The sequence below is a fragment of the Panthera leo genome, chromosome D4 (assembly GCF_018350215.1).
Source record: "Panthera leo isolate Ple1 chromosome D4, P.leo_Ple1_pat1.1, whole genome shotgun sequence".
NCBI lineage: Eukaryota > Metazoa > Chordata > Mammalia > Carnivora > Felidae > Panthera > Panthera leo.
Genome location: NC_056691.1, coordinates 7,991,897 through 8,012,308, shown reverse-complemented (window position 1 = coordinate 8,012,308; position 20,412 = coordinate 7,991,897). Strand labels below are relative to the sequence as shown.

General features: G+C 40.5%; 1 protein-coding gene across 6 annotated transcripts in view; it reads right to left on the bottom strand.

The window, feature by feature from the left end:
• Positions 1-19,972, bottom strand: part of RFX3 (regulatory factor X3) — a 284,537-nt gene extending 264,565 nt beyond the window's left edge. For 4 of the 6 annotated variants that reach the window (XM_042912320.1, XM_042912327.1, XM_042912321.1 and 1 more), the window contains exons 1-2: positions 19,813-19,858; positions 7,500-7,630 (exon numbers count right to left, since the gene is read on the bottom strand). In XM_042912320.1, the coding sequence (XP_042768254.1) occupies positions 7,500-7,605 (106 nt within the window). In that variant the 5' untranslated portion in view covers positions 7,606-7,630; positions 19,813-19,858. Of the gene's footprint in view, positions 1-7,499; positions 7,631-19,812 lie in introns of all 6 variants that reach the window. The other 2 variants (XM_042912333.1, XM_042912324.1) reach the window with 2 other exon arrangements.
• Positions 19,973-20,412: the final 440 nt, after the last annotated feature.

Below are 20,412 nucleotides of genomic sequence, written 5' to 3'. Positions count from 1 at the left end.
CATCAATTGGGGTGTCAATATTATAAATCTATAAAGCCACACTTGAAGAGATACACAAGATCTACTTCTGTCAGATTTTACTCAAATGTCACCTTCTCTATCAGGTCTTCCTAATTCCTATTTGAAATTGCAACCCCTCATCACCCATCCTATGACCCCTCTTCCTTTCTTTCTGTTTCTCCAGAGCATTTGCAACCATCTATTATAAAACTCATTCATGTTGCCAAACCCCCATCCCCAGTTCTGTGAATGCAAGCCCCCCAAGGGCGGGGACCTGACCAGTTTTGTGCACTGCTATCTCCTCCACACGGTGGGTGCCAATATTTGGTCAAGAAATAAGTGGATGAATACACAAACTGAAAATGAGCTTGTCCACTGGAACGGATTCTAAAACTGAACGGAGCCCCTGGAGTCTAAAAAGAGGGTCTCATCAACTCGAGACGGTAGTCAATGAAAACACACAGGTTAAGAGGAGAGCTGAGCTGGAGGGACCTATAGATGACAGTTCATATTTAAAAACAAAGCTTTTCCAGGGGAAAGTCTCTGCAGTAGACATCAAAGCAAATAACCCTACCTTACAACAGTGCCACCCTCAGTGGAATATCAAACGCAAACACAGACCTAACCATCGTAATAATTCTACGCTGATGCCACCAGCTGCTTTGGGATAAGCTCGGAACTCCTGTCCCTCTACACTTTTGACATCCCAAAAGGAACAGTGACAATCGGTAGCAAAAGGTGAAACTCAAGAGTTTGGGGTATTCGAAGCAGCCCCCCCAAAAGCAAAGTTCTCACAATGCCCCCCACATTTCTCCCATAACAAGCAGCATTAGGAATTCCCATACCCTGCCACAACCAGAAAATAGGAAAAAGGTACTGGATCCTAACAAGTCACTTACCAACTTTTGAAACTAAGAAATTAGTCTTATTAGACACTAAGGAAAATCCCAGGCAAGCCTAAAATTTCATGCACACACCCATACATAGGTATGTAAATGCACACACACACACACACACACACACACACACAGATATGAAATTCGTGTATACCTACAGAGTTACTTCACAAAATGTCATTTGGAATGGTGAGAGGAAAAGAAACCTAAGGCCAGCCCAAAACTACCATATGATGCTGTATATGAAGAAATATACAAAATTCATGAATTTATGACATTAAGTCCAGTTTTTAAAAATAGGAAGTAAACAAAGGTGCCTGGGTGGCTCAGTCGGTTGGGCGTCCAACTCTTGATTTCAGTTCATGATCTTGTTGTTTGGGAGACCAAGCCCGGCATCGGCTGATGCTCCAGGCTGACCGTGCGAAGCCTGTTTGCGATTCTCTCCACCCCCCCACCCTCTGCCCCTTTCTCTCTCAAAATAAATACACTTTTTAAAAAAATACTACGAAGTAAATCCATTTGGAATAGCTCTAATGGTCATTATAAAATCAAGGTTAGATAAAATCATAAAATGGTTAAATGTTTTGGGTTTTTTTTAGTTTATTTATTAGTTTTGAGGGAGACAGAGTGCAAGTGGGAAAGGGGAAGAGAGAGAGGGAAAATCCCAAGCAGGCTCCACACCGTCAGCACAGATGCAGAACTCAAACTCAAGAAACTGTGAGATCATGACCTGAGCGGAAATCACGAGTCTGCCATTTAACCGACTGAGCCACCCAGGCGCCCCATTAAATCTGTTTTCTATAATTTGATTAGAGATGAAGATAATCTGAGATTTAGTAATTACTCATCGATTACTTCTACTAGGAAAGGACACTGGGTTTTGTGCTGAGTTAAAGAAACCATTGTGCCATCTTCTGCCCTCAGGAAGCTTATAAACAATTTGGAAAGATCCAATGTTTACAAAAATCTAAATCACAATTCCCAATCAGTGCCAGGGTTGGTAAGACCTTCATCAGAAGTGAACTCATCAAGTTAGGAACCACTCTAATTTAGGAAAGATGAATTTAACTAGGGTGGGAAACATATCCTAAGTACACTAAAGCAGGAGAACTGTGGAGAAGAGAAAGGACAGGGCAGAATTCAAGTGACCCTAGGGGAGTAACAGCAATCGCCATGGACTCAGCACTGAAATGTCAGACACAGTGCTGTTTGCCTGTGTCCTGCGATGTGATCTTTGAAACGATCTTTTAAGGTCGATTATATTAGCCCTATTTCACAGAGTTCAAGTAATCTGCCTAAGGGTAAACTAATAATCAGTAGCAGAGCTGAAATTCAAACCCAGGACTGTTCATTCTGAAGTCAGGCTCTTACCCAATCACACACCACCATACGCCAGGCTGGCCAGAAAAGAGAATCTACAGGGCAGGTGGTGAAATACAAACTTGAAAATGTACACTAGACTGTAAGCTTCTCCTCGCAGCACTATGGTAGTTTCACAGCACTCAATACATATTTCTTACATGATTTTGATGGGGAGGCAATGAGGAACCCTAAAAGATGCTGAAGAAGCCTAAAACTCTGGGCTATTTGAAAACATCCAAAGTACCTTCTTTTTAGAGGATTTTATTAATCCATATTTAGAAACACTTTAAGTAAAATTTTAACCAGATTGTAATTTCATAAGATACTAGAATATATTCCATGTTTTAGATTCTTCCTCTTTACATCCAACAAATACAGCAGCCTAGTATTTAGTTACTACAGTAACTGAATCTCTGTATTCAAATCTCAGTTGAAGACTTCCCAGGATCTAGCTAGCGCTCTCTCTCTTAATATGAATTACACTCTTAATACTTGTATTTTTCGTTCCAGACAGTAGGTTCACTGGCAGATCAGGAATATAGTTAACTCTAAAAGGAAATGATTTGAATCTCCCCCAGCCCCTCCCAAAAAACAAAACAAACAAACAAACAAAAAAACCCTTTTCTTCATTTAACAGAAAGAAAATTCAGTTTAATGCACTGTATTCTCAGTCTCTCAATTCAGATGAAACAACAGCATTAGATTTTTAAAAACTCCTAAAGACAAAGAATGAGGAACTTCTAGGCAAAACTGCAAGAGCTAACTAATATTTCATCATACCTTTGTTTATCATACCTCCGTTTTTATTGAAGGTGAAGATAAATCCAAAGGGAACAGTTTTACAAGAAAGGTCTGTCCATGGGGACTTACCTTGTTAAGAGCAAATGACAAATGGTTTTCCCCTATAGGAAACCTACTCCTGCTTTATATAAATGTATCCTTTCAGCTCTGGTACCACAAATGAGGCTGGTAAGAGCATCAGATTACTGCTAGAAAGTTCATTTATTTGCTATTTTCTTGGTCTGTCTTCGATGGGTTGTTTCAAATAACCAATAGGGTTGATGCTCAAAGTGGGCACCTTTCTCACAAAACAGGATACCAAAACTAAGTGTGACCTCACAGATGTACTTACATAACACACACACACACACACACACACACACACACACACACACACGACAAAATCTTGGTAATTACTTATTCCTGCCAGTCTCCTACTATTAATCAGTAAACAGCATATCCTTCCAAAAATCCAGATTAAGAAAACAAGAAGTCATACAATAGCATGGCTGCTGGGGCTGCCTCTGGTTGCTATGGAACACCGGGCAGGCCCCTGGCTCATTCCGCTGGCTCTCTGAGCGCTGCAACACCTTTAACGCCCAGCCTGGGCAAGTCTCAGCTTGTACCACCGACATCAGCGGCCAGCATTTTACTTTTGTCCTGGAAGAATGACCTACAGGAAACACTGTTTCAGTTTTTAAAATTAATACTCCACCGGATTTTTACAACAATCTTTAGAATGATTAAAATCACCCTTACCCTCAAAACAGTAAAGAAGTGCGTGCCCAGTGGGAGAATTATTTACATGAATCCATTGATTACGACACAGGTCACTAACATGCAGCAACCAGCAAGGAGAAATACAACGATAGGGATAAAAATATAACATTCCTTTAAAAAAAAATCTAGCAAATATATTTCCCCTTAATATATAGCCTACTTGTGATTTGGGAAAATATTGAAAAATTTTATTTCTATGTCGTTCTAAAACAAAGCAATTAAGGAATGGCCAGTATGCCAAAACCTACAGCTGGAAATAATAAAAAATTAAGACATTTACTCAAACCTTACACAATTTTAAAACTTTAATGCTTTTTCTAGAAAAAAAAATAAAATAAGGGGGGTGGGGGGTGGGCAGAGGAGGGGACTGGCCTAAATAACCTCCAAAATCTGTTCCAGCTTAAAAGTTCGGATTCTAAAATAAAACATCCTAATTATGTCTCCACTGGAATTCCACATATTTGTGCCATTTGGAAGCATGTGTAACTCCAGTGACAGACTTTGTCACCTCTTTAATCTCTCCCGGAGCAGCCTGGATGCCCCTCTGGGTCAGCTGTGCAGAGACAGACGAAGAAAGGGGGCTGAAGAGGAAGACAGTAGAGCAGTTAAACAGAAACAGGTAGAGAGGCTGGAGGTGAGGCCCTGAGGGACGAAGGCACTTATCCTAGGGGGTCTGAGGTTCCAGCTCCAGACCCAAAGGCCTAGCAGCTCCACAAAAACAGGGTCGGGTTCTGAAATACCAATTCCTGAATGAAGCTCTTCTTTGGTGTTCTTCCAAATTAGAATATTAAGTTGTCTGCTAATGGGGAGTTATTCCCATGCAGAGTAAGCGGACCAAGATTACACTTTTCACATTGGAAATGGCTTGTTTCTAAATGACGTCATGTGACATAAATGGAACGGGAGTCAATTTTTTTTAACCTTTCAACACTAGAATTAAATTACCAGTGCTTTTATTGACACTGTATTGAATGTAAAATAATAAAAACCACAGAAAACATTATTACAAATAATGTTTACACTGATGTTGCATTAAGTTCATAATAAAATCCTCTATAAATATTAATGAAATTAACACGTATTCCATCATCTTTTGTTTTGCAGGGTTACATTTATGTTTTGTTCAAACACTGGCTAATTAAGCTTTATAGTGGCATTCTCTTGTATACGTCACATCTTCTATCTGCTTTTGGAAAGCTTAAGTATGTGAGAATCTGATAATTTAGATGTTACTAGGACCTATAACTTAGATATTTCCTAATGCCAGAAGGAATTAACTACAACCCTTGGAGAAAAGAAATGGTATTTTAGCTATGGGATCAGATCATTTAATTAGTGTATCACTTTACCACTCTGTCTGGCTAGCAGTAACCCCGTAGCAGAAATATTTTAAAAGACTGCCAAAATATTTTATGAAGTCATATACATTTCTATGGAACCTTCTGGATCAGAGAGAAGTTTAGCAATTAAAGTTACATAACCAAAAAATGCAGGCGTTATTTAATGTAATGAATTTACTCCTTCGTGCCTTATTCATCTAATTAAACAACAAGAAAACTCAGCTTTCAAGTAACGAGATTTAGGTCTACATTTTGTGCTGTTTATTAAAATGCCATTAATCATTGTTTGTTATACATATTAGTCTGCTCATTACAGAATAATTTCCAACATGAATAATGGATTTTTTTTTTTTTTGGCTATAGACTCTAGCACTGGAAAATATGCTTCTTTCACACCTGACTTCAGTCAACATTAACCTGCTGTGACTGATGTCCTAAGTTATCAGGACATCCACTGTCACCAATGTATGGCTCTCTCTTTGTAGATAGGCCATTACGTCCCACAACCGAGCAGCTAACTCTGAAGGGAGTATCTTAGTGGTTGGTCTCTTCTCTTGGCAACTTACAAAGTGGCTTGTCACAGTTCATCCAATCTGCCTACACACAAGTCAAAAGAGTGATGTACAAAAGACAAACACCGTTGCACCTCTGAGGGGTGTGTCTCACACAGCTGTCTTCCTGTGTCCTGCAAACATGAGCTGCTGTCCTTGGGCTTGCCGCCTTTATAACGACAGGTCAAATTTCAAGTAGGAGAGCCTGGAATTACTAAGCAAAACACCTGACAAATAACTGAGAACAAACTTCCTGATTTAGAAATGCTGTGCTGAGAAAAAAATAACAGGAAGATTGATGAAGATCAATCACTCTTAAATATTTTGTCTTCAACATAATGTAAGCATCTTTTCAAGCCTACATTGAGTCTTGGTTAACAAATTTAATTTTTTTCAGAGAAACACAGAATAAAGAGGGGTTCAAGTTTATTTCAATAAACAAATATTTCAAATGGTATAGCTTTAAGAACAATAGACGGTACTAATCATTAAATATGTGTGATGAGCACAGGGGGTTCATTATGCTTTTCTCTCTACTTCAGTATGTTTTAAAAATCCCAAAATAAGAAAGTTTTAATTATATATACATTTATGGTGTACAGTTTTCCACTACCTATTGGCTTCCCAAATGGAAAGTGCTTTAGATATCAGATATGCTAATGAAATCCCAGCTGAATATATTCATTTTGGATGTTTCACCTATAACTTCATAATAATAAAATAATCATGAGGAAATGGACACATCTCAACTTCATGCTTTTCTATATACAACATGAAGTAAAAGTACAACCCCAAGCAGTAACAAAGGTCCCACAGACTCACGATAAATATTTTCATCAAAATATTATACTTTCAACAAAGTACAAGCGTCTCCTATTAGTTAAAATCACAATAAGGCAAAAACAATGACTGGTCCTCCAGCCAATTATGTCACCATTCATACTTTGATTTATCCACTTTATCTTAATCTCTCTTCTAAAAGTCTCCACTAATTTCATCTAACTGCATTTTCAGTAACTTCTTCTACCTTTCCTTTTTTGTGCTTCAAGATCCCCAAATATCAGCTCTTGTCATCTTTGTAGACTTCCACAATTTCAAACATGAAAAAATATGTTCACATAGCTGGGAATATGTCATTTTGGTCTAATACTTTATTTCTCTCTCTTCTTTCAAAATGCTCCCTAAGGGGCGCCTGGGTGGCTCAGTCGGTTAAGCGTCCGACTTCGGCTCAGGTCATGATGTCGCGGTCCATGAGTTCGAGCCCGCGTCAGGCTCTGTGCTAACCGCTCAAAGCCTGGAGCCTGTTTCAGATTCTGTGTCTCCCTCTCTCTCTGACCCTCCCCCGTTCATGCTCTGTCTCTCTCTGTCTGAAAAATAAATAAACGTTAAAAAAAAAAAATTTAAAAAAATGCTCCCTAAAACCCAATGGAAATCTGAGTCTTCAGGATTCCTAAATTAACCAAAACAGTATTGGCCCTCAATACAAACTGATATAAACTCTTGAATTCCTCACCCAAAAATAAAGCTAAAGGGCAACAGTGGAGAACTACAAGCTTACAGACAAAAGTACCCAATTCTCTGAGGCCTCTCCTAGCATGTTTTTGAATCAAATATCAGAAATAATGTTAACAGCAGTGGTGGTAATATTGTTAGATATGCTGAATATGGCAGACGGGGTTTACACAGCCCTTAAAATGACCCTTCTTTTTCTCTACACCATACTAATCATTTAGTTCATACTCTACCTTTTCCAATTATATGATCCTGCCCCGATTTACCCTCATTCTTACCCCATTCCTTCAGATCAAGGTGTTGTTCTGGGCATTGGGTGTCATCTCTTGGCATTCTTTCTAAGGTTTGTAAACCAAAAGGTAAACTGGAACTTCCAAAGCTCATGTAAAATGCGTCACACAAGACTGCGCTGTGGGATTGGGAAATTCCAGACAGCAATGTGAATTAACAAAAATACAGTATAATAGAGAAAGCTATATTATCCAAAAAAAGAAGCTTTTACTGCAAAGTTGATCAAGGGCAGCAGGACTGGAGGTGAGTGAAATTTCAGGATCGCTACGATGACCCTCTCTCACATATACTCTGATCGACATCTCCGGTCTGTGTCACCCGTGTTTCTAGCAAAACTAATAAATGCCCAAGCAGGTCTCATGCAATCAAAATATTAAAATGCATCACCTTCCAATTTCAGAAACAAAATTCTACCTCACTTCCAAGCCATATGGCTCTCAAACCTATGCTGAAATAGAAATCCACATCTATTATAGAGCTCTACTCATTCAACATTATTTAAAAGGTTTTAAATTTCAAAACTCAGCAGACTTCTAAAAATAAAGGAACAGATCAAATGTTGATCCAGCCATATAATATCTTAATCTGCTATAATTGGAATGAATTACAATTTTTGTCTCTAACTATAATTAATTCAACTTCAGCATTCATGGCCTTTGTTAACTAAAGGTAGTCCCTACAAACCATCACATAATGTGAGGCACTATAAAAAGTTGTTTCCCAAATCACACAATGGTCATTCAAAGAACTTAAGTTAAATATTTCCCCCAATATTCCTTGCTTCGAGAAAACAGCAGTGGAGTGGTTCCAATACCATTACAAGATGCGTGCAATGCAAAAGCTAGTGGGCAATAGTCCTACTGATACAAGTTCCAAAATGCCAAACAAAACATACATAAAAATGACTTTCTAAAGTTCTACACACAAACACATATATAGACAAAACACAATATATAAGCTAAATTTCATTTTTCTTAACGTAGGTACGCCCCACAAACATAAAGTAACTTTATACACAAAATGTTTTTAAAACATTCTTTAGAACCATGCAATACGATCCTGATATAAAACAAAGAATCTAACTTTACGTGGTGTCAGTGTAGTGGGTTTTCACTGTGGCTCATCAAAATACACATTGTACATTTAAAATGATAAAGGTGGCATTAAGATCACTAATATAGTATCTCTTCGTGTGTTTTTTATTAATGACCTTTACACTGACACTTCATTAAAACTCATCTCCAAGACTGTCACCAGATATAATCAGATGCCAATCGGCGAAAGCCTGATGTGACAGATTATACTCTTTGGTTCTTTAAAATGTCAGCCTAAATAGGCACAAGGGGGAAAACCGAGCTTCTACTGCAAAAAATACTTTCAGGAAACAATCTACCCAAAGCAAAATGTAGAGAGGTAGATGTAAGGCATCATTTCCATTATCTGCCGCACAGACTAGATTTTGTCAATACTCCTTTCTTTTATTCCCACCTTTCTAAAAAGCTGTGCACAACCAAATCACAATACAGGCTCCGTAGAAGGATATCACTGCATATCCACTAATGTACTAAGGGATAGACATAGACAGATACAGTCAGTCTTTAGGAGGAAAGGATCACCGACAAACATAAATAAGACACCTATCCTCACAAAAGCACATATAGTCTGCACAATACTACAGCAGAAAAGGAAAAAGAACTGGAAGAAACACTGGATCAGCTGAGCCACCTCTGGCTGCCCCTGCCCACGCCTCCAATTCCCACCCTACCCCCACCAAAGGTTGACAGTCCAGGAAAAGTAACCGCACAGAGTACGCAATGCACAGGTGTTTAACAATGCAAACAGGATATGATTTGTAAATGTATCTCTTCTTCCTGCCTCTCTCCAGTATTCTCCCTCATCTACCTCCCCACAAATAAAGCAAGGAAGAGAGAAACCTTAGTGACAAGCAAGGACTTTCTAAAATGGTTGTGCATATTAAAACAAACTATGCTGACTGAGACAAAACAGGGTCAGATACATGTTTAAGAATGATAGTTAGGGGCGCCCGGGTGGCTCAGTCAGTTGAGCATCTGACTTCGGCTCAGGTCGTGATCTCACGGCTCATGAGTTTGAGCCCTGCGTCGGGCTCTATGTTGACAGCTGGGAGCCTAGAGCCTGTTTCAGATTCTGTGTCTCCCTCTCTCTCTGCCCCTCCCCTGCTCACACGCTGTCTCTCTCAAAAATAAATAACCATTAAAAAAAAATTAAAAAAGAATGATAGTTATTACATTTGAAATTACAAAATACTAAAAACCGCTGGAATCTGGATGCAGTTCACACACTTAACTAGGTTTCTATAAATCAATAAAAATGATCATTCAAAAGTAGTCTTAAAAACAACAATAATTACAATCTTTTAATCTCTCATACGCTTATCAGATTGGTAAAAGAGGGGACATCCAGCAGAACATAAGACTTATCTTGAACTCATGCAAAGAATGCTTCCTTCCACGCTCTGCAATGCTCTACAATCTTGAGTCTGGTTGCCACATTACCATTAAAGTAAAATGTTATGAAAATGCACACTTCTTGACCAAAAGACACAATATTTTTCCTGCCATCAAACCTGAATTTTTAAAAAATGGTTATGTAAACATAAACAACATTCGGGGCAGGGAGGGAGAGCAGTAGGATCACCAATGGAAAAGACAGAAAAAGAATAGGAGCATGAGTGAGGGGGAAGGCCCCCCCTGAGCAGGGCCCCAAAGTAATCCAAAGGCACTCGCCCAGACTCCTTGACAGGACTTCAGTTCTTTTCAAAAGCAGCTGAATAGCATGAAGAGAAGAAAAAGTCAAGGCTATAATAACTGGGGAAGAAATGCTGAAAAATGAGATAAACAGAAATCTAAATTTTTATTTCTTTTGATGGGACAGCTCACATTATCCTCCCTCCCTTTTTCTCCCTCCGTCGAACTGCCTGTCCACAGACTTGGGAAATTATGTCCTGTTTTAAATATTTCATTGGTGAGCAACAGGCAGGAGCCCCAACTGTCAGACTCTTGTCTGGCACACACACACACAGAGGAGCCGGCTCGGCAGGAGCTCGGGCTGTGAGACACAGCTAATTCCTATGTGGGTGAGGAAACCAGGGCACTTGGCCACCGCTCCCCACGGGGGCCACCGAAATGGTGGGACCTTCTGAGACTGGGTCAGCGGTGTGGCCGTCGTGCTAGACCCAGGCTCCGGATTTGCTTTCTCTGCTGTTCTCACCAAAAGAAAGAATGGGCAAGCACATGCTAGCCTTTCAGTCCATCGGGAAAGGAAGTATCAATTCCCGGCTCTATGTTATTGGTAACATTTCCCTTTGGTGCCAATCTCACCACGGAAGCACCGACTACTGCTCAGAGGGCTATAGGGATCACATAGGCCTACTGCTTCATTTTACAGATGGAGAAACTGAGACCCAGAGGGTTTACGTGACTAGCCTAAGGTCTGGCACTTAGTGGCAACCTGAGTACCAGAACAGACCTTGCTTTCTCCTCTTTATCTTCCTTCGGCTGGCACTTTTGAGGGCTTTATTTCCCAGCCCCATCCATCGCCCTCTCTTCTTTCTCCTTCCACATTCCTTCTCAGCAGATCTGTCTCCCATCACCAGCTAGTACGCCTTTACTTCCAGGCTAGCTGCCTCGCTCTTAGTTTTCCTGGGCTCAGCTCCGATTAGCCCTTACCCATTTCTGCCTCAACAGGAAGCATCAACATCCTCTGGTCGTCCCGACTGGGCAAAGCAAAGGCAATCGGTACTGAAAGGGCATTACAGCGTCTCTTAAGAGTCGTGAGAAAGAAGTTTCTAGGGATTAAGAGTCAGCAATGGACAGACATATGTGATGTGCAAACATAATCTTTTGGGGCTAGACTAGACATTTAAACTAAAGGGCTTAGCCAGAGGCCAGTGCATAGCCAAGACGAGGAAGGGAGCCTCCCAGAGCAAAATCATGCTCAGGTTACATCATTAGTGCAACAAGGAGATGCATTTGTTCAAGAGGGCAATCAGACAGACAGAACTCGTAAGAAAATAATGACGGTATAACCTTGCCACCTAAGTCACGTTTCCTACCTTTTCCCCATAAGTTCCTTTTAAAATGTGTGTGAAATTCACTGGAAGAAAAGAAGCAGAGGAGATGGCTGAGCTGAGAGTCTGCTTATATCTATTAGCCTAATTATCTATAAAAAAGAATGGAAAGGGAGTCATATAATTAAACACTTAACAGGAATGGGGAGAGTGAGAACAGGTGAGACAAGGGAGGCAGGCAAAAACCCACTATTTATAAAAAGGCTTCAGGAAAAAAAAATGAGACGCAGTACTGAGTAAACTTTAACTGGGATGTATAACTCACATTTCCAGTTCAAGAAAGATCAGGACTATCTAGATCACTCTAAAACGAAACGAAAAAATCATTCTCAGTCAAAATGCTTAGAAAAAAAGATACATAGCAAATTACTAAATAGCCAACTAAAATGTTTCTTTAAACATCTCTAATCGCCAAAGAAAGGGAGCCAAAATGACATGTTTTCCTCTATAATTTCACATTACGTTTTACTGCATAACATTCCAAGGTTACTTTATAGCTCAAGATTAGGGCTGGCAAATTATTCCAAAATTACTTATTGCTATAGGTCCACAAGTGGTGACCTCACACATTTCTCTACCCTTAGTAAGAGAACAATTCCAAGCAGTGCATTATGAAATTATAGAATAATTCTTTGATGAACTCATCTTTATACAGCTATTTATTGCCATTATATATTAATGACAACATTTTATACAAAGTCTATAAATACAGTACAAAATGTTCTCAAATGAACTCATGTATAACATGTGCAAAACAAAATATAAATTGGGCAATGAAATGGACAATGGGAATCCTAAGAGTATATGAAATGCTGCATTATTAGTTCTCAGTCTGAGATCTCTGGACCAGGAGAGTTGTCCAAATGTAGGAAGGGGCGCCTGGGTGGCTCTGTCGGTTGAGCGTCCGACTTCAGCTCAGGTCATGATCTCACACGGTTTGTGTGTTCGAGCCCGGCATCAGGCTCACTGCTGTGAGCACAGAGCAAGATTAGGATCCTCTGTCCTCCCCCCCACCCCCCGCCCATCCCCCACTTGCACATGCTCTCTCTCAAAAAATAAAGTAAAAACATTTTTAAAAATGTAGTAAAAGAATGCCATTGTTGTAAGGCTGCAGAGTTGAACTAAAATACAACTTTGGGCTAACATCCTATTAATTCAGTGTAATAAGAAGACTGGTTATCAAAAAGTAATCCAAACCTGTGATCGATTTTTGTCTTTATTTTTAAAAGTAGGGGAGGAGAGAATAATTATTTAATGAGGGCAAAATCTTTCAAAACTTAGGGGCCACTGAAGTGATCAGGAACATATTAAAAGAATTCTTAGGTGGGAAAAAGATTTGAATGGGCATCTTCTCAGTATTCTCTAATAGTAAGAATCAACGCATATTGATCATGTATTCTGTATCAAATACTGAGCAAAGCATCTTACAAGAATTATCTTTAATCTCCACAAAACCCCATAAGGCTGGTAAGGGGGATCCTGTTTTTCAGATGAGAACACTGAGGCAAGTTAAGCTCAATAACTTGTCCAAGGCCTCACAGCTAATAAGATCATCTGAAATCTGACCCCAAAGCCTGTGTTCTTAACCAATTTACTTATCCCATCAATTTATTTTAAGAACAAAATACATACCAATTTGATACTCTAAATATATTTCAATTTTTTTAACTGATTTGTTTTCATTAAGTGCATCCTATACTTTGATATGAAAAATAAAACTTCAAAAATAAAGGTTTTAAAACATCATAAATATACTTTAAAAATCTTGGGGCGCCTGGGTGGCTTAGTCGGGTAAGCAACTGCAGCTCAGGTCATGACCTCATGGCTGGTGAGCTGGAGCCCCGCGGGGCTCTGTGCTGACAGTTCAGAGCCTGGAACCTGCTTCAGATTCTGTGTCTTCCCCTCTCTCTGCCCCACCCCCACTCACACTCTGTCTCTCTCTCTCTCTCTCAAAAATAAATAAACATTAAAAAAAAAAAAAATCTTAGCGGCAGAAACTAACTGGTAAACCGTCAAACCACACTGTAAAAGAAAAATGCCTAACCTATTTTAACAAAACTAGTATTTAAAAACAGTTGCTCTCAGGGCACCTGGGTGGTTCATTCGCTCAGGTCATGATCTCACTGTTCCTGGGTTCAAGCCCCAGCTCCCTGCTGACAGCGCTGCTTGGGATTCTCTCTCCCCCCTCTCTCTCTGCCCGTTCCCTGCTCTCGGGTGCACCATCAATCAGTTATTCTCTCTTGATGTTTCTGGTTCTTTGACATTCCAACACATGAAGTACTTACTACCTCTTATAAAGGTACTCTGAAACATATCACATTTTGCTGATTGTAGTTAAATGTGGGATAATAGTATAGATCAACCCATACATCTATTATCTGAACAGAAAAGCTTATATGATAGACCTTTCTAAGCTTACTTGAGAAAGACGCTGGCTACCCCTGTCTCCATGTTTGTCTTTTGGAGTATATACTGCTGACAGAGGAAAGTCAATGATGCTAGAAGGGCCCAAAGATTGGATTCTATAGTTCCCCTTAAAAATTCTCGCTACACTAGGGGCATCTGGGTGGCTCAGTCAGTGAAATGTCTGACTCCGGCTCAGGTCACGATCTCGTGGTTCGTGAGTTCGAGCCCCACATCTGGCTCCGTGCTGACAGCTCAGAGCCTGGAGCCTGCTTCCGATTCTGTGTCTCCCCCTCTCTCTGCCCCTCCCCAGCTCACACTCTGTCTCTATCTCTCTCAAATATAAATATGCAACATTAAAAAAAAAAAAAAAAAAAAACCTCACGCTAAACGCAGAGAAAGCAATACCCAACCACTTCTAGTTTAGAAGTATATGGCACAGGGCAAGTCAGAAAATCTAAAAGTTCTTAGATAATAAAGCCAAATTAAATTTTCAAACAAGACTACTCCAATAGCATCAAGTGGGGGCTGAATTCTCCAGACAATTTTAATATTATTACTGTTCTTGATTCAATTAGTCCGACAACTATTACTACCACTCACATGTTTGAGGTAGTTTTTTTAAAAATCATACAATAAAAACATAGCATTAATTATGCCATACAAAAATGTTTTAAGAATATACAATATGTAGGGGTGCCTAGGTGGCTCAGTCAGTGAAGCGTCCGACTTCGGCTCAGGTCATGATCTCACAGTTCATGGGTTTGAGACCCGTTGTCGGTCCCTGTGCTGACAGCTCAGAGCCTGGAGCCTGCTTCGGATTCTGTGTCTCGCTCTCTCTCTGCCCCTCCCTCACTCATGTTCTGTCTCTCTCAAAAATACATAAACATTAAAAAAAATATATATATATATACATATATATATATATATATACACACACACAATACGTTGATGTGTGCCAACAATACCAAATCTACAGAGTCCAGAGCCATACTGCCCAAACAGTGTGATTCTCAAGTTAACCGAAATTTTTGAGACAGAGACAGATACACCTGTGTAGGAACAGGACCAATGCCCGTACCTAAAGGACTAATGCTGACATTCAAACTATGCCAAACCGATCAGTCTTGATATTTTATGTTGTGCTAATATATATTATCCTAGCCAAACAGAAAGAGGCTCTGATACAAAATTGCCAATTAACATAGTATATTAAATTTAAGCTCCATAGAAATAAGGCTATTAGATGCTTGAATGCATATATAATTAAAATTTTTTCTTTAAATAAAAGTTCTAATCAGTTCACATTTGTGGTGATGATAATCTCATTGCTGCAAACAGCATAGCACCCCCTGGTGCATCTGTTATAAGATGTATAAAATTACCACAAAAAAAGGGATAGAATCAAAGTAAAAATGAACCTTAGAAATCAATAGGTTGATACTCTTTTATTTACTCTGGTACATATTTTTAAACATTAATGCTTAAAAACAATTTGCATTTAAAAAGACCACTTAAAAATGTTATAGAAACAACTGGAAAATGTTTTCAATTAAAAAGATTTAAAATAATGAACAAACAAAATACTGGTTTCCAACATTTATCACTCATTAAAATAACGCTGTCAAAAAAAATTCTTTAAATATGACATCACAAAAGTTGTCATGTCAACCAAATTTCACTTTATTTAAATCAGCTTTGGCTTTTTGTTTCAGATAAACTTGACTGACGGGGTAAAATGTTCCAGAGTACTTTTTTCTGGATTCAAAGTGAATATCCGATTACTTTTAAGAATTTTTAAGTTGTTTTGTGAAAGGATTTACAACTTATACAGTGTGAAAATAGAATGATAATCAGAAATAAAAGTCATTTTAATTAAATTACGAATCTTAACTTGAATAGTTCAAAACTTTTACTTAAAAAAAAAAAACTTCCTAGGAAAATAATTAACTCCGAAAGTATATTTCACTAAGGACAAAGCAAAGGATGCCACCTGCTTCAGATAGCCCTTTGTGAACCACTACAAGTCCCAACACAATGCGCTAGAAATGAAAATGACACCTGTTTAAAGCAGCCATCTGTCCCTAACAAGCTGGATTTAGTCAAATCCACTTAATCTTGGATTTCTAAAATATGGGAACACTATGCACCTGTGAACAGAGAGGAATTTAAAATGTTCTGCCACGGCCACTGGGAATCTATACCAAACAGTTAAAGGCAAATGATTTCATTAGGGAAACTGAGTTGGGGGGGGGGGGGGGCTTTGTTGTTGTTGTTGTTTTTGTTGTTGTTGTTTTTAAGTAACTGGAAGTGGAGCATTTTTGCCCAATGTTCAGTAGAAAAACAAACAACCAGCAGGCTCTTTATAATTTAAAGGTTTACTTCCTTGAAGACTCTTCACAATTTAAAAGCTTACTTCTGTGGTTATTGTTGTTTCTTGTAACATAGTCTCACTAAAGATGCCAAGAACAAAGTAACATTCCTATAAGCCCAGTCAGGGGAAAAAAAAAAAAATGTAACTCTTCTCACACACTATGCTATATACCTCCTTTTAAACACTCACTCACACACACACACACACACACACACACACACACACACATTCCATCTACCAATTTCTTTAGTTGGAAGCTTAGAGAAAATCACTCACATCAACTTCCTCAAGAATGAAACATGTTACCAAAAGTAACATATCATCATTTAAATACATTGAATCTATCTTGACTAACAGTTCATTCATTTTCTGTTAATTTTTTAATGGGAAAAAGTTTACCATATTGAACTTGTTTAGGGTAAAAAATACCTGTTTAGTGTTAAAGGATGTTAAATGAATAAATTATAAACCCTGTGAGTCCCTGAGTACAAGACTACCTGAATACTAGAGAAACAATGTATTATTTTTTTAAATTGGGCATAACTAGCTCATCTAATGAAAATACTGTGGAATGATGCACTTTACAAGTGCATTTTAGCTTAGGATATTATGCGTGTAAATGTACTACATAAATATGCCCACACCATTTAATGCAACTTATAGGCAAAACAATCAAAAAGATGTAGAGAGGCATTATGACGCACAATGGATCACAGATATTTAGCTACCGGAAACAAGTTACAATTAAGACCTATTTTAACACTTTTAGTTTTATAGCATGGTCACTTCCACAGATTTTAGTCTAAAAAACTGAGAACACAGGAGAATGCCAATACGTACTATAGTACTTCCAAGGAAAACCAGCACAGAGAGAAGAAACTAAATGCTAAGTATTCATCCTTGTGTTAAACTTTTAAAATTTATCCCTATGTTAGTACTTCTGGCGACAATTTACTCAATCCATATGAATAATGCTGACATACTTGAGCTCAAAGCATCTCTAACAGCAACTTTTATACCACCTAAGTGCTTTTAAAAGCAGGTAATAGAATTCAATTTAAGTTCTGCTCTCAAATCAACTTGTAAATGGAAAATCTCAATTAGAGAAAACTTGAGACGGCTGTAACAAGTGAAATGCCTCGAACAAGTTCTTGGACATTGCAAATAAAAATATTAAACCGTAATATTATAGCATATAATCAACTTGGCTGAAAACCTGTTATGTAAATGGCATAAAGTCTGAAACCGTCTCAAGACAGCAAAACTCCTATTAACTTTGGAGAGAGTTTATGGGACCCAGGAGCTTCACCACCCAAAAGTGTTCAGCCATTTGACACTCATCTGAACAGAAAACAAAAACAAAAACAAATTAGTATTAGAAATTTGCATGGAACCCAGGTTGGGGAATAAATATAAAGAGATTGGAGCGCTCTGAGAAAGACTTCTTCACAAGGAAATGAATTCAAAGAGTTTGTTTTTTTTTTTTTTTTAACCCCAACTCCCACTTTACAAAATATTAGCCTTAATGGCGTTACAATTACCCAACCTGGTCATTGACAATCTCGAGAATAATTAACACTGTCACATTATTCACAGGCTGCTCTGTTAGGTAAATCAATATGCATTTGCTGTGAGAAAGAAGACTGTTTAAACACGTTATTTTAAAATTCCAAATTAGAAACTTCAATATGTGCAAACAGAACAGTACATTATACGTTGTACCTGTTTTAGCCCACGTTCATTATGAAACCCTTTACCCAATAACCTCCCAATTAAACGTGAGGCTGAAAAATGAGCAAATTTACAGGATCTGTAACACTGGGCTCCCTCTAACCAAGAGCCTACTACTTGAGGATTAGTAAGTATTCAAAGCTACAGAAGGGGAAAAGATAGATTTTTTTTTTTTTTAGAAGAAAGACTTAAAAAGGAAAAAGTTGTCTCTCGTCAGCAGGTTCCAAGTCACTGTCCAAAGAAAACCAAAAGAGTAAACAAAAAAGAGTATGTTAAGTACACACATGCCTAGATCTTAACAACCACAAAGAGAGTGAAATATACACACGTTTCAAGTTGAGAAGCTTCATACATTCTTTATGAACAACTTGACTTCAATTTCAACTCTCAAAGGAAAAGGAACAGAGAAGATGAAGAAGGGGTAAAAAAAAAAAAAAAAAAAAAAGAAAAACTCTTTAAAGTACTACAACTGTCACAAATAACACCGCAAACTGAGTTCCCACAAGGCTTCCTTCTGTCCTTTCCCTATTTATCACACCCCAAGTCTCCTAACCACAATGAAAATTGTCAGCACTCTCCACTGCGGGGAGGGAGGTGCATCGAAGTGAAATGGAGCCTCACGACCACCCCTCCCACCCCCACAGGAAGGATAAAGCACTGTCAATAACTACTAACCCAAGTATCACAGATGCCCTGCATCTGGTTTAAATCACAAGCGCGCGCGCACACGCGCACACACGCACAGACACACACACACACACACCAAAAAAGAAAGAGAGCGGGGAGAGACTTGTTTTAAAAATCTCTTTTCCAGGGCAGCAAAGAGCCCAGCGAAGAGGCCCCTGGTTTCAATGTGTGTGCAAAGGGTCGGGGGGGGGGGGGGGGGCGGATAGGAGGAGAAGCGGGGGGGGGGGGGGGAGGGAAGAGTGCTGAATGGATATTAAGACTGTTTGCAGCACAAAGAAAACACAGTTTTAAAAAGAAAAGAAACAAGAAACAAGAAACCGTGCGGCTGATGACGGCCCAAGGAGAGCAGCCCATTTTAGCACAAGGCAAAGAGGGGCAACGAACGGAGGGAAGGGGCGGTGGGAAAAGTTCACCGTCGTACGAGGGTAAAAACAACGAAAGCCGTAAACCAGGCCCCGCAAGTGAACAACAACAACAACAACAAAACACCACCTCTGGGGTCCCCCCCGGCACGCTGCTGCCTATTTCGGTTTTGAGATCAGCAGGAGACGAGCAGCTCGGGGGAAAGCAGGAAAAAAATCAGAGAAAGAAAGCCAGCCAGCCTCCTCGCTTCACCTGACCCTCCTGCTCCGAGCCGGACCTAGGGGAGAGCGCCGCCGTCCGCGCCGGGGACCCGGGGCTCCCGCTCCCGCCCGGCTCCGCAGCCCCCGGCGCTCCCGCTCCATCCCTGACGCGCGGCCGCCGAGGGCCGGGGCGGCGCGGCGCCCACACCCCCGAGCCAGCCGCCGCGCGCTCGGTCCATTGTAAACACGCCGGGGCGCCGAGCCCCTCGGCGGCGGCGGCGCCGCAGCGGCAGCCCCCGGTGTCAGGAGTGAGACCCCCGCACAGCCACACTCGGCTCGCGCGCACGGACACACACACACACGCGCGCACGGACACACGCGTTCACACGCAGCCACACGCTCCCACACACATGTACAGACCGAAGAATATTCACCTTGGCTGTGGATTATTGTGGTGTTGTTGGTGGGTGATGGAGATGGTGGTGGTGGGGAGGAGGAGGAGGAAGAGGAGGAGGAGGAGGAGAGGAGTAGTTGTTGTTGATGGGTAACAGTCGCCAGGACTACGGTGACTATGGCGCTTGATTCACAAGGCAACGGTTGCTATAACTCACAAAAGAGAGAGAGAGGGAGAGAGAGAGAGGGAGCGAGAGGGAGAGGGAGACACTCGCACGGGGAGGGGCGGGGAGGGAAGAGGGGAGGAGGCGGGCCCGGCGAGCCGCCGGAAGGGGCGGGCTCAGCACCGTGACGGACAGCCCCGACCCCGGGCCGCTGTTGGGAGGGGCGGAGGGAGGAGTGCGAGGCGGGGTTCCGAGCCAGGGCCCCGAAGAGCTGCGCTTAGCTTTGGCAGGGGCTGAGGTCACCCCAGGGTCCTCTCGGAGGTGCGCTCGCTACACGCGCCGACGAGGCAGCGGCGGGGGGCGGGGGGGGGACTTCAGGGGCGTGGTGGTGCGAGGGGTACTTTCTGTGTGACGAAGGCTGCCAGTTCCGGCAGCCGGCTTTGTGCAGAGAAGCCCCAGAGCCGCGAGAGGGGAACG